We start from the raw sequence: 15,710 nt of genomic DNA, 5'->3' as shown, positions 1-15,710 counted from the left end.
ATACTGCTAAGTGCGTAGCGCCATCACTTCTTGTTGAATAGAAATGCCACCAATCTTTGTGAGAGAGATTGCAGTCGGGCCATTTCGGAAGAAATAATGAAAATGGATTGTTATTTATGTATTCTATAGGAATATCTATGATAAGTAGCCATAATATTAAGTATTTTTCAATTTGAATTGGTTTCTTGTCTTGTGTGAATCCTAGTCGATGCTTGCTTTTAAATTTTTTGGTGCAAAGACGTGTTTTGGAAGCTTGCTTTGTATTTTCAATTCTATTACTGTGTATGTAATGTCTGTTTTCAATTGGCATTATTCGAGTTTAGAGTTATTGGAAGGTGCTTAGTTAGCTAAGTTTATCGGTCGTTGAAAAAGCTACACCTATATTCTTATGTCACGTTAAAAAATGATAAAACATAGACGGGACGGGCAAATTTTAGCACGTGATAAACTTTGGCACTCTGGGTGGTCATAGCATAGCCTATGGATGAATTCACCTTTGCATGACTGTGATGGCACTGAAAATATAATATAGGGTGACTGCTATAGTTAAATATTGGCCACTATATAGTAATTGGCCACTCTTAACTATAAGACTTCTATTGGCTTGTTTCTTCTCATTTATTAGGAGTGGCCAATTACTAATAGTAGTCACCCTAGGAGCTTTTGTTATAAGTAAAAAGTCATAATAAAAGCTATTCATAATGAATTTTTGAATTAGAAATAAAATACTAATAAATCTATTTTCGTAAGTGTGCATTATTCTTCATGTTTCATTTTATTGTGTTTGAATTGTTAATTAATTGTAATAGCTATTTTCTTAGACTTGTTTGAAACAATAAAAGTGTTTTGTTAATTTCCTTTTGAGTTTTGTTTCTTTTATAATTCCCCAGGCACCAACTAAGTACTTGGAGCGTAGGTATCACAATGAATTTATTACAATTTCATCGAGAAAGGCAAAAAATTATGACACTTATGGTAGGTAATCACATAAATTATTACGCAATTTTTGAAATTAAGTACACAGCGTGTAGTTGGTAGAGACTGTAGCCGTACCACGTCCTGGAGATATAGTTCGAGTCTCGATCGAGGCGTTGAATTTATCTGTTCCGTTAAGTACTTAATTTAGGTTTGGTAATTGTTACGGAATGTATAGGTACTAAGATATTATTTTCACGATCCGATACATGGTTTCGCAAACAGGGGTCGGAAACCGGTATTTGGTCCATACAAAAATACCGGTATTATTACGTTCTTTTTCGTTCTTTGGCCTATTATTTCATTTTTAATGGGAAAATCTAATAATACGAAGTTGTTACTTAAGTAACATAATGATGTATTTAAATACATGATTCAGTCCTACGTAAAGAGCATAAAATAATTCAAACTATTGGGCTATTACGGGGTTTTTTAAAAATACCGGTTCCGAGCCCTGTTCGCAACTGAAATTCTTTTCCTTTGCCTCATTTATTCGTTTATTTTTAGGTACAAGATTAAGGGCTAATTTCTAGACGGTGCGAGAACTCGCATGCGTGTTTCATTACATTGCGTTATTTGATCGGTTGGCTGAATTGTTGTAACCTCAATGGTCCGCAATGTAACTAAAATCGCATGCGAGTTCGCGCGCCGTCTAAATGAGCCCTTATCGTAGGTACTCGTAATCGTACACAAAATTAGCATGTATGTGTTTGCAAATGCCGCACCTAGTCTATGTGAACGTACTTGAACGTAGGCATTCGCTTGCGAATGTGCATGTTATCAACAAATTCCGCGCTTTATCAGAGTTCAGTGTTGTTCAAGACATCGCACGAGAAACTGGTAAGTTTGTTTCTTTATTTAAATACACTTCGAAAAATCAGACATCGCCGAAAAAGGGGTACCTGGGGGTAGCCAAGATGACAATCGTTTGCAGAAAACGAAACGCTATCTTTTCAATACATTATTTACGTTTAAGTATACCTATTAGCGTTGCCCCGTTGTAGGCCCCATGAATAAAACTAAGTACATACATTTCAATCTTTAAAAATCATCTATTGTATTACAATGCCAAAATTTAATTTTATTATGATTTGTTTGAAGAGATGGTATGCAATCCAAGACGCACAATACTTGACTTTACAATAAATATCCGATGCTCTTTAGCAACATGTGTATTTGAACCCTTTATTAATAACTTGCAATTATATTTCATTCGTTTTGAAATATTATTGTATTTTACTTAGCTATAGTTATTTTAGTTTTAATTTTAACGTTTAGTTTCTTTTTGTTTTCTCCATTGTGTTACTAAAAGTCTTCACACTTAAATATAGATAAATACATGAAATTCTTACGTAAATAAAGTGAAACCAAGAAAGCTATAGTTATGTAAGTAGGTAGGTACTCGTACTTACATATTTTATTTTTGCCAAACTGACAACAATTCTGAAAAAGTTTTAATTTTTCATTAAATTAATTTAACCGAGGAGAGCTGGGGCCCGTTACTCAAAAGTTTGTAACTTGTAATACAAGCGGATGTCACTATTTGACAGCTTTTGTTAGAAAGGGACTTCCACTTGTATTACAAGTTAAGCTTTTGAGAAATGGGCCCCTGGTCGCTAATCGTTCTTACCAGATTTCAAATTATTTTGTACAGTCACCTGCAAATAATATGTTATTCTACGAAGGCCGCAAAAATATCTGACTCGATCTTATTTGTAAACCCAGAAGAGCATATTATTGCAGGTAACTGTACCGAGATCCGGGACTTCTGAGTTTTGAACCTAGATCTACCTAATAACTTGAACTTCATTTGTTTTAATTCGGTTTTAGATAACCATGTCTCTGGTAGCGCGCGCTTTTGAGTCGAGCAAGATCGTGCCCGACGTCATCCCCACGGCACCCACTGCCACCATTGGGGTAAGTTTTAATATTTAATTAGCTTACGCTAGGACTCTATTCAAACAAAAATCATTTTTTTTAAATAAAAAGTGCCTACTGCTACTCGTATAGTATGTCTTTTTAGCATTAAAAAGAAGGTAGGCGATCACGACATGTATTTTTATTAATAATGACCATTGAAAAATAAGTCACAGCAAATATGTTAGAATTATAAATCATATATGATCTTTTACATTCTTTTGCTTTCATAAGTAATATAAACTAATTTCTTAAAGCGTTTTTCAATATTGTTTAATCAAAAGACACGTCAAGATTTTTTACCTTCTTTCTAGTGCAAAAAAAAATAACTAGGTAGGTATAGATGAAAAACCAGAACGGAACTCCTCAACAGGCAAGTATGTTTGATTTGGCGGTTCGAAGTAAATATTATATGCTCATAAAAGTACTTAGGGCCAAATTAAGCTATAAAATACTTAATTATGAAAAACTCCATAATGTAACGATGTAGACTACGTAGAATCCTTCTAAGCTAACTCTGCACCAACTTGGCAAGCGATAAAGTGTGGTAGCGCCACCATAAACGTGAAATTTCTATTTAAATGTGATTTTTCTAGTGGCACTGTCACCGCCTAGTCGGTACAGACTTAGCTTAGACGGACTCTATCCGTCCTAAGGCTAATTATGATTTAAAAAAAATGAGATTATAGTTGTGGATGATTTTAATGGTAGGTGGTAACTGTTTTGTAAGTCAGTTTCTTCCATAGAGAAATATAAGTAAAGAAAGAGTGGTAACTCCATACATCAATTTTCTTACCAAAACGCGAGTTATTTCTTAGTCGACATCTAACGTCAAGTAGCGGACATTATCAGTTCTGCTAGTTGACAATAGATGTAGCGGCAAGCAAAAACTCTAATGCTCGACAATTTTTAGCTCATATTATAACCGGATTAACCGGAACTCTATTTTCAACTTTAATTGTTTTAGTAGTACCTACATTTTTCGTCAGTAGCGAAACTTGTGACATCTGGTGACAAGTAGCGGTACTGATAGTTCCACGACTTGATGTTAGATGTCGACTACGAAATAACTCGCGTTTTGGCAGGCGTGGCTCACTCCGCGATTTCGTCGCTTTGCTACAGGTAGCTAAAAGTACATCCGTTCCGGCCCCAATTTTGGGGAAAGCCATAAGCCGCGCGTGGCGCTGTCGCCACCTAGCGGCCATATCTGTGCTGATCGTAACAGATGCGTTTTGTTAGAGAGTGAGTCTTCTGTACTTAGTACTATTATTTATTCTGTGGTTTTGGTAAGAAAACTGATGTATGAAGTTACCACTCTTTCTTTACTTATATTTCGCTATGGTTTTTTTTATTAAAGATTATCTAAGATTACGTCTGCGCATAATGATGATTTATATATTAAAACTAAAATTGAAATGGTTTTATCTGATTACGATTATCCCATTAAAATTGATTGATTAACATTCCAATTATTATTTAACTGATTATCGTTAACGCATAACAAAAATAAGAATATGTAACCGCATTCACTTAATTAAGTATTAATTAAGTACCTACATATTGCAATGTTTGGTATTATATATTGCAACTCTTTAAAATATTTGTAGGTATTTTTATATAAATACTAATATAAAAGGTATTAAGGTAGCTACTCAATTTACATAATTATATTCGATTCGACCATTGCATATACGCCTGCATTTAGCATATGTATATTTAGAACAGTAAAGGATGTCTATGATGTACATATTAGTTTAGAATTTAGATCGGCAAGGTGCACTTTGGAAGCGTGATGCACTGAAGTTTTTAGATAACAGTGAATACTTTTCATACATAAAACTTTGAACTTCTTATTTCTACATAACAAGGGTCCTTAATTACGCAGGCTTTATTTATAATGATGACAATAATGAGCGATCGCATAAATCAGCACTTCGACACAACTCGGTCAGTCGACAGCGGAAATTACACTTTTCACTCCCTTTTACGACATGTTTACGACATGATTTGGTACAATTTGGACATTTTAAAATTATGCGGGCGTGTTACTACTTACCAGTCAGTTACTAAATTATGGACATGCAGTGCCAGATTAACCCATAAGCAAAACAAGCACGTGCTTAGGGCACCACGTCTAGGGGGGCACCAAAAACGTAGGCAAAAAAACGCGCTGGCTGCATTAGCATTGCAGTCTTAGTGGAGTATGTACTTACCTACAATATTATTATGAAACTTTTTGTACGTGTAGAAGTACCAATCTAATAACGAAGGGCCGTAGGAGTAAGAGAGTGAGAGCACGTAAGAACGTCTTCATCGTAGGCATTTGATTTGACCATGACATGACATGCCTGCCTGTCCGTTACGTTACAGGACTGTTTTGGATTTCGGGGTTGGAACCATAGTAAAAGTTACTCAGTATGACCTATATGACCCGTAAATTATTGCAGGTACCTAACTAAATAAACATCTTGTATTATATCGACGGAATGAGCATTAAAAATAATTAAAGTAAACCGGCAAATAAGTATAAGAAGGTTGTTTTGGTTTTACGGATGCGGTTATCTTCGAGCCGATAAACGTAGAGGAGATTGTATGTTATGACGTAGGTATTTAAATACTAAATACCTACTCAAGACGGTCATAAGGAAACATTACAGCGATTCCACCGACCTTACTTAGTTATTGACTGACAATTCACACTAGTTATTTGTCTGAATACTTAGATATATGTGCTTCATTTATTTTCTTAGTCCCTACCTATATAAAAATACAGATCGCGGATCGTATTTGCATATATAACTACTTATTAACTCGTAATTATTTTCTAGTCTATGTGTGTTTATTACAAATACAAACATATGAAGCGTAAAATCATAAATCTTTATTTGCGATAGATATAGTATATACAAAATCTTAGGCTAATTTACACAGGTCCATATATCTAGACTAAATAAGTCATGCAAATTTTACATAATGTACCTATAATATTTTTGGGCGCCATGATCGAAAGGACGTTCTACCTATAAAACAAAAACCCCGATTATAGCCTACAATGCAAATGACAATAAGTAATTAAATTACTTTCTCAAGCCTTCTAAGGTAGCACTTAATTGATGCAAATTTAGCTTGCAGTAAGCGAGCTCTTTCAAATTGGGGTATTTTTTAAATTATGCCATTTTTGGTGCCTTATGCACAGTTATTTGGACTTACACGCAATGAAAGCAGTGTTTAACACGAGTTACATTTTAAAATAAGAGCAAACTCGCTTAATAATCACCATTGTAAGGGCCTTTCTCCAGCACCTACTCTGATTTTGACAGGATCATTAACAATTTTCTGCAATTTTTTTCGAGTGTTATCGTCGTAATGACAGTTTTGTATAACTGTTGTTAAATTTTAATTTATACATTACCAGTCATGTGCACTTCAAAAGATCTTAAGCTTTCAACGGCGCATTTTTAAACGGCGCATTTTGTTTTCCTTCTAGATACCTACCTACTAAGCCGATTCAAAAGTTTGTCACAATGCATATCTGTTGCTTAAAAGAAGATCCTAACCTGTAACCATAAGTACTTGTTTAAAAACGAATATGTATTTTTTTCATTTTTTATTTTCCTAAGTTCATGTGGGGCAAAAGGATCGCCGGGATAAGATCGGACACTGTTATGGATTAATCATACGTAACAAGTCCTAGTCTTGAGGGAAATATAATCTCTTGATTAACTCAGCCACCAACTATTCACAAACAAAATTAATTTGTGCTGCTTTTTTTTACCAGTTGAAATACCCGAGCGGCGTGGAGGCCGCACAGGGGAACGAACTTACCCCCACCCAGGTGAAGGACCAGCCCACCGTCACCTACGAGGCTGACGCTGACGCCTTCTACACACTCGTCTTCACTGGTAAGATAAGATAAGGTACCTAAGCTTCTATTCTACAGAACAAGATGTGAGGAGAATAGTGTAAGTTTTTCCTTATGTTCTGCAAGAGAACAATCTGATGAATAGTGTGGGTTTTTTTATACTACGTCGGTGGCAAACAAGCATACGGCCCGCCTGGTGGTAAGCAAAGGTTTCCAGAGCTCAACGAGGGCGCGGAGTGTTAGGAGCGTCAACGCGCATGTAGCACCTCTGGAGTTCCAGGCGTCTATAGGCTACAGCGACTGCTTACACAACACACACTATGAGTAGGGTCTAGTGGTATACCTGCGGTTTTCTGTAAGGTTGGGCATTTCTGCTTCCCCAGTTGGGCATTCTAGATCTGGAACGACATCTGCTGTGCCCTACCACACAAAGCGAGATGACATTCACTGTGCCCATACCTCTCTTTTGGACATAGTTTAAGGACATACCCCCGGCCTAGCCAAGGTGACAATCGCTATCGCTTCGCCATCGAATCGCTTTGTGTTTCTCTATCACTCTTCCATATTAGTGCGACAGTGACAGTTGCGTTTCGATCGCTACGGAGCGTTAGCGATTGGCATGTTGGCTACGCGGCCAGAATGCCGCGGGACAGTAACCTGCAGCTCCAACTCCACGGCCTCACCTGGCTTACCTTTATTTTCAGACCCCGACAACTACGATGGCCCCGAGCCCGTGTACCGCGAGTGGCACCACTGGCTGGTTGGCAACATCCCCGGCAACAACGTGGCCGCCGGCGAGGTGCTATCAGGGTACATCGGCTCCGGACCCCCTGAGGGCACTGGCATTCATCGCTACGTGTACATTTTGTTCAAGCAGCCTGGAAAGCTGAGCTTCGATGAGCCCCGACTGACCAACAAGTAAGTTACACGTTATTTCATTTATTTTGACACAAATTTTAACACATTCAGTGCCGAAAAGTCGACTATCGGGTATTTTATGATTTCGTTCCCAGGCCGGATCGGATCGGCATCGTGGTACTACACCTTTATATGAAGAATTTTTTGTGGCCTGGCGCGGATGTCTTGTTTGGCTGGGTGGCAATGAATGTGATAAATCCGGAATAGTGAATCATAGAAATTGTAATGGTATCCAAATAGTTGAACGCCTGACAATCTGTTAATGGCAAAGATTCTTATTGTCAATTCATGCCACAAATTAGTTCACGCAAGTCCTAACTCCATTCTCCTAAGAACCGTGGGCGTTGCAGGATGTCCTAGGTCTATGCCTAATATTAACACTCAAAATTGTCAAGGAAAAAACATGGCCAAGTGATCCCACAAGAGTTCCGTGAACAAAGTTTTGTACGAAACACTAAAAATAGAATTGTCTCGACGAGTACAAATTCCGTTGAAAGAAAAGTACAGTCAGCGATAAAATTTGACAAAAAACTTATTTTTATACAAACTTACCCCACAGATCAATCGACGGCCGCGCCGCGTTCTCTACCAAGAAGTTCGCCGAGAAGTACAACCTCGGAGCGCCGGTCGCTGGCAACTTCTACCGCGCACAGTTCGACGACTACGTCCCGCTGCTGTATAAGAGCTTGGGAGTCTAATTTATTATAGTGCGTCAAGCAAATCTTGTCAGTAGCAATGTTCTGCAAATTAAAGTAGGGTAACACCATGTAACACTCAAAGAGCAGAATTGCGCTAAGAAAAGCAGCAATGTACATCGAACCAAAACGTGTTTATTTTTCCGCCCTTCATACGTCAGTTCGAGTGAATTATCATAACCTCAAATTTTAGTAATGTTTACCGTCAACGAGCATGATTGTACATTGTAGGCACCTTAGCTTTGCTTGAGGTCAAGCATAAACTTGGTATTTAATGGTGACAGCAGAAATTTCTCTTGAAATAGAAACGATTCAGAATGTAAACAATAAGATGATGGCTGTCGTTCGCCATCCACATTCCACAGATAACACACAGATGACACGCGATTTTGGAATTATTTGAACACAGTGTTGCTAACCCGCGATTTTTCAAATTTGCCGCCTTTTACTACTGACAAGATTTGGTTGATCCAGTATATTTATCTTGTTATTAATGCTAATTTATCAAAGAAATGTAACAATTGAGTAAACATACAAATTATAAACTAAAATAAACCTAAGAATGAGTAAAACTATAGTAGTTTATGCAACAGTGATATAATAAGGGTTCTTAAAATTCAAGGGTCGAAGTTACAAAACGAGACGTAGTCGAGTTTTGTAAAAAAAGACCCGAGAATTTTAAGAACCAATTGTTAGCGCCTACATGGTGCTACCTTCATGCGGTGCTGGCCGCTGATCGCCGTACTAATTTTGAATTGAGTTTTCTTGACATTGACTAGAGATATATATGATTTTGTTCTTTCTGTATGAGATTATTGATTTTTTTACACAGCAGAAGAAATGTTATTTATTTTGTAAAAACGTTAAAATGTTAGAATAAAGTGTATATTAAAATGATTGTATGTTCTTAAACATATTGTGGTGACCCAAACGTGATGAAATTCGCAATATTTGAATGAAGATTGCGCTGAGTTGAAATGAAGACTATTCTTCGGAGAATGTCCCAATTTATCCAATAACGATTACCAGATGTTGTGAGTTTGAGCCGGTGAGAGCACGGATGGCTATTGCTGGTACCCATCAACTATCAATCGCTATTAAATTATCGTAAGTAATTAATGGGTAATTCTACGAAGCGCGGGATTATTACTGTAAGTACCTCTATGTACCTAAATTTGCTTTAATGCGTATGCAAGTATAATTTAGCAGTTTAAAATAATCTCGCACCCTCAAAATGGAAGAACTCAAACGACAAAGAGGAACAGTTCGGAGAGCTGTAACTTTATTCAAAAAATTCCTCACGCCGTTGTTAGATAAAAAGAATCTAACTCAAGTTCTTATAAATGAATGCACTCTTAGGTTGTCTAAAATACAGGAGGCATTTAATCTATTCGATGAAATTCAAACTAATATTGAATTACAGGATGATTCTCAGAATGAGCTGGATGCTCGAGAGGCCACAGAAAATGAGTTTTATTGTGTAATGGCTCAGGCCCAAGAGGTAATTGCCGCCTTTAAGGAAAAAGACCATCAAGGGGACGAGTTCTTCAGCCAGAGCAGCCGTCAGCGCGGAGGAGCGAAGAATGTGAAACTCCCGCAGCTAAGACTTCCTCCCTTTGATGGAAAGACAGATAAGTGGCTAGAATTTAGAGACCTTTACCTGTCTTTAATACATGACAATGAGAACATTGATGACGTTTGTAAATTTCACTATCTCAAGTCATACCTTCAAGGCGATGCAAGCTTAGTTATTAATTCTGTGTCCGTCTCAGCTGAGAACTATCCTATCGCTTGGTCTCTTTTACGCGAGCGATATGATAATAAGCGTCTGTTAATCAACCAGCATTTAAAGGGTTTGTTTAGCATAGAGCCTTTGTCGAGGGAAAGTGATGAGGGTTTACGCAAATTAATTGACAATTTGTCAAAACATTTACAAGCACTCAAGTCTCTTGGTGAGGAGACCGATAAGTGGGATACCTTGGTTATCTATATGGCCTCGTCAAAACTTGACGTTAGTACCGCGCGAAAATGGGAAGAGTTTCGTAGCGACATAACTTCGCCGTCATTACAGGATTTTTATAAATTCCTTCGTAACAGAGCTGACGTTTTAGAAACGGTATCTAGCTCGAGAAACGACAAACGTCAAATTCAGACGGATTTAAATAAAAACGACAAACGTCAGAACGTTACTCGAACTAAATGCTTTGTTTCGTCAGGCCTGTCACCGAAATCGTCGACTAGCGTGGTGGTAAATGAGTGTCATTATTGTAATCAGGATCATAGGCTAAGCGATTGTCCCAAATTTAATACTTTATCGGTTGATGAGCGCTTTCTACAGGTAAGTCAATGGAAGTTGTGCAAAAACTGTTTACGCCCCGGCCACACTGCTTATCAGTGTCACACCAGCACTGCGTGTAGGGTTTGCAAAAAAAGGCACAACACCATATTACATAAAGAAATGACTAACCAGCAACAATGTGAAGAGGAAGCAGCTGCTGGACCTAGTAATAATATTTCACGTCCTCAAATGTCAGCAGCTCCTTCGCCTTCAAGCGTAAGTCAAGAATCTAGGCCTCAAGCATGACTAGCACTGCCGCGCGCCGATCCGTGGGTCGAATCGCGCTCTATGTATAAAGACGCTAGCGGCGGCGTAAGTTATGATGAGACTTCGCTTTCGTCTATCGCAACAAACTCGACTGACACGACTGTCACGTTAACAGCGGCAGATCGTCGTCATATTATGTTGGCTACAGCTCTAGTTGAGGTGACTATTCACGGAAACAAGTTTGTTTTGCGCGCGTTATTAGACAATGGTAGTCAGTCCTCATTTATAACTGAAAAGGCTAAACAAAAGATTAATTGCAGTACAATTATTGTAAATCGCTCCATTTCGTGTCTTAATAAAATACCTTTGTTTATAAATGAATATTGTGATCTTAATTTACATTCACTCCACACGTCATTTATAGCTGAAGTGAGGTGCTATATTGTAGCTGAGATTACGGAGGAGCTTCCTGCAGTCAAGATAGGAGTAAAAGTAGATATTCCTAACAATATTACCCTAGCTGATCCTAAGTTTCAGTCGCCGGCAGAAGTCGATCTCTTGCTTGGTTCCGATATATACTGGGACTTGATTGGGCAAAGAAAAATCAAGCTAGGTATAAGACAACCATATTTAGTAGAAACCGAGCTAGGTTGGATAGTGGCTGGCCCTACGGGGGGGAGGCCCAGGGACTCTACGAGTTCTCATACTATCCGCTGTAACTTTTCACAAGAAATTAAAAATCAGTTGTCAAAATTTTGGGAACTGGAAGAGTTACCTAGTTCGAAACCTGTAGTATCTTCAGATGATGCTTATTGTGAAAAGTTCTTTAGCGATACTACGCACCGTAATAGTGACGGAAGATATATCGTGAGTATCCCCTTTCGAGAATCGCCAGATACCCTTGGTGATTCATACAAAATGGCCGAAAGGATACTCTATAGTATTGAAAGGAAAATGTCTAAGAATCCTAAACTTAAAAAAGGTTATTCTGATTTTATTAAGGAATATGAAGACCTTGGGCATTTGACTGAAGTCTCGAAAGCTGAAGAAGGTAGTCAGTTTCTCCCTCATCATGCTATTTTAAGGGAACAGAGTGAATCTACCAAACTACGTGTCGTGTTTCATGCGTCAGCAAAAACTACGTCAGGTAAGTCCTTAAATGACATACAGTATGTAGGACCCGTAGTGCAAGACGACCTGTTGTCTATTTTGTTAAGATTTAGGCAACATAAATACGTAGTTACAGCGGATGTAGAGAAAATGTACAGACAGATTCTAGTAGAGCCCAGCCAACGTAAATACCAGCAGATTCTTTGAAAAGACCCAGATACTAGAAAGATGCGTATATTACAATTAAATACAATTACATACGGAACTGCTTCAGCGCCTTTTTTAAGCACGCGATGTTTGCTGCAGTTAGCGAAGGAATGCGACAGTCAAACTATCGCCCAAATAATACAGCATGATTTCTATATGGACGATCTTCTGACTGGCGCGCAAACTGAAGCGGAGCTTGGCAACATATGCGAATCAGTTACCAATATATTAAACGGAGCTTGTTTACCTCTTCGTAAGTTTCATACGAACGCTCCTACTATTGTCAAAGCCAGCCTAAGTACCATGATACCTAAGGATTTAGATTTAGATGGCCAGTCGAGTGTTCTGGGCTTAAAATGGCAACCAGCACCCGATTGTTTACAATTTTCTGTGGACATTGAATCCATACCGCCAGTAACAAAACGTACTATTTTGTCAAACTCGGCAAAAATATTTGATCCTCTCGGCTTACTAAGTGCGGTTACAATTACGCCTAAAATCATTCTTCAGAGGTTGTGGTTATCAAAACTGGACTGGGACGATCCAGTTCCGGATGATTTATGTAAAAAATGGACAGATTTTGTAGACAAGCTCAAACAGTTGACAAAAATGAATATACCGAGATACGTTTTGTGTAGTCAACCCGTAAACATTACTCTACACTCATTCTCAGATGCATCTCAGGATGCGTATGCTGCATGCATTTATTTAACCTCCTCAGACGTTGAGGGCGTCACACTTACACGTTTACTGTGCGCAAAAGCAAAGGTTGCTCCTTTGCGGCCGACATCTATTCCACGTTTGGAACTTTTAGGCGCGTTACTGTCTGTTCGATTGACTGTCAAGGTTCAGAAATCGCTACGCTGTAATATTGAGCAAGTTTTCCACTGGACTGACTCAGCTGTCGTTCTAAGTTGGCTGCAAGCGGAGCCCCGGAGTTTAAAAACGTTCGTAGCAAATCGGGTTGGTGAGATTCACGAATTGTCTCAAAATAGTTCATGGAGACACGTGCCAGGAGAGATGAACCCTGCTGATTTGGCATCAAGGGGGGTTGACCCTCAAAATTTATGTACCGCCGACCTTTGGTGGCAGGGTCCCTCTTTTCTTAATGACCATATGTCAAACTGGCCACAACTGAATCAGTCCATCAGCGATACAAGTTGCATACCCGAAATGAAAACGTTTACTCTTATCGATAATACCTTAGATAAAAACTACGGTGTCGTAGACTTTGAAAGATATTCAAAGCTGACGACTTTGCAAAGAGTCTTTGCATATGTGCAAAGATTTATCTACAATTTAAGAAATCCTGCGTCTAAACGTTGTGGTTATTTAACCACAGAGGAATTAAATTCATCTTTAAAATATCTGACAAAGCAATCTCAACTAGAGTCTTTCGGTGATGATCTTTGCACACTGCAAAAAGGTAAACCTTTACCTTTAAAGTCTCGAATACTTAAGCTTACACCATTTATAGATGAGGACGGACTACTACGTGTTGGTGGTCGTATTCAGAATTCTTCAGTCAGTTACACGCAAAAGCACCCCGCATTATTAGATGCTAAACACACGTTTACGAAGCTGCTTTTTCAACATGAGCATAATAGAACTTTGCACGGATCTGTTAAGCTAATACTAACTAATCTACGTAATGAATTTTGGCCTATACGCGGGAGAGGTTTAGCTAGGAGTACGGTTAATAAATGTAAAAGGTGTTGGATTATGAAAGCAAAAACCGTAAATCCTATAATGGGGAACTTACCTGAAACCAGAGTCACGCCAAGTCTGCCCTTTAAGGTTTGTGGAGTTGACTTTACGGGACCCTTCTTGATTACAGATCGTAAAGGACGAGGCTGTAAGATAACCAAGGCTTACTTAGCTCTTTTCGTTTGTTTTTCGACAAGGGCTTTACATTTAGAACTCGTAAGTAGTCTTTCGACTGACGCTTTTATTCAATGTCTCCGACGGTTTATATCTCGTCGTGGTTATCCATCCGAGATTCATTGCGATAACGGTTCAAATTTTGTAGGTGCGAGTAACGAACTTGCTTCCTTTCTGAAGTCTAGCAATAATTCTGTAGCTTCGTGGGGGGCTAATGAGGGTATAAAATTCGTATTCTCGCCGGCTTATTCTCCACATTTCGGAGGGATATGGGAAGCCGGAGTTAAGTCAGCCAAATTCCATATGGCGCGGGTCCTTGGCAATACCCACATGACGTTTGAAGAACTGTCAACGCTTTTCAATCAAATTGAAGCCATCTTGAATTCTCGACCGATGACCTATTTATCGACCGATCCCAACGACCTGGAGCCATTAACGCCAGGCCATTTTCTGATCGGACAATCATTGATGTCTTTACCTTCTCCGAACCTGTTGGACATCAACCCAAATCGGCTAAGCAGATATGAGCACATCGAGCAAATGCGGCAGCAATTTTGGAATCGCTGGCACAAGGAGTTTCTGGCCGAATTACAGGAACGGATTAAGTGGAAGGTCGACACAAAACAACTTCAAGTTAACGACGTGGTTGTCGTTAAAGAGACAAACGTCCCTCCAATGAAATGGAGAATGGGTCGAATAGTTAAGTTGTACCCCGGACAAGACAACGTATCCAGAGTGGCGGATGTTAGCACGGCACGTGGCATAATACGAAGAGCAGTTCATCGTCTATGTCCACTACCCAAACCGGAAGAAGCTTTCTTCGTCCTCGAGGCTCTACCTCCTCGAGGGGGGGGAGTATGTTAGCGCCTACATGGTGCTACCTTCATGCGGTGCTGGCCGCTGATCGCCGTACTAATTTTGAATTGAGTTTTCTTGACATTGACTAGAGATATATATGATTTTGTTCTTTCTGTATGAGATTATTGATTTTTTTACACAGCAGAAGAAATGTTATTTATTTTGTAAAAACGTTAAAATGTTAGAATAAAGTGTATATTAAAATGATTGTATGTTCTTAAACACCAATTATGAGCTGTTGCATACATTACTTTTTCTATGACAGCCAGCAAACATACCTCTTTCAATCAAGATGATCGGAACTTGTATCTTTAAAAAAAATAAAGCAGTTGTATTATACTCATAAGATGACTGCTAGCAGTCATCTTATGAGCCTATAGACAAATCATTCAAATGACATTGCTTTAGATATCACTGTCAGTCATTTAATTGACACATTTAAGTGCTGGAGTAGAAAAAATAACTTATTGCTAATAAACCCACCTACTAAACACTTGTCTCATTATTGTCATCATCAAACCGCCTATCGAACACGTCCAATAAGATATTCGGCGAAAAATATAACCTCGTGCACCTACCTACCTATTGGAAAATTTACTGTTTTAGGTGAGACTTGGACTCACTACCACTGGATCACTAGCTCAGTGCTCTGCCATCTGAGCTACCAAGACCTCATCCATATTGGTTTTATAATCTTTTTTTATATATAATAAGGTACCAATAATAAAAGTAAAATAAAAGT

At 38.5% G+C, this 15,710-nt stretch overlaps 1 protein-coding gene and 1 long non-coding RNA gene across 2 annotated transcripts in view; both read left to right on the top strand.

Moving 5' to 3' along the window:
• The first annotated feature begins 472 nt into the window (after positions 1-472).
• LOC134657039 (uncharacterized) lies at positions 473-857 on the top strand. Its single transcript, XR_010097586.1, has 2 exons — positions 473-533; positions 661-857. It is a non-coding gene; the product is annotated as an uncharacterized LOC134657039 (long non-coding RNA).
• An 869-nt stretch (positions 858-1,726) lies between these two features.
• The window catches only part of LOC134656957 (protein D3-like), a 385,106-nt gene continuing 371,122 nt past the window's right edge, over positions 1,727-15,710 (top strand). The window contains exons 1-5 of the mRNA XM_063512518.1: positions 1,727-1,815; positions 2,806-2,892; positions 6,671-6,794; positions 7,459-7,672; positions 8,232-8,397. Of these exons, the coding sequence (XP_063368588.1) occupies positions 1,744-1,815; positions 2,806-2,892; positions 6,671-6,794; positions 7,459-7,672; positions 8,232-8,370 (636 nt within the window). The 5' untranslated portion in view covers positions 1,727-1,743 and the 3' untranslated portion in view covers positions 8,371-8,397. The remainder of the gene's footprint in view (positions 1,816-2,805; positions 2,893-6,670; positions 6,795-7,458; positions 7,673-8,231; positions 8,398-15,710) is intronic.

Source organism: Cydia amplana, chromosome 19, assembly GCF_948474715.1.
Source record: "Cydia amplana chromosome 19, ilCydAmpl1.1, whole genome shotgun sequence".
Taxonomy (NCBI): domain Eukaryota; kingdom Metazoa; phylum Arthropoda; class Insecta; order Lepidoptera; family Tortricidae; genus Cydia; species Cydia amplana.
Note: the sequence above shows the minus strand (reverse complement) of the source record. Positions and strands in the feature narration are given on the sequence as shown.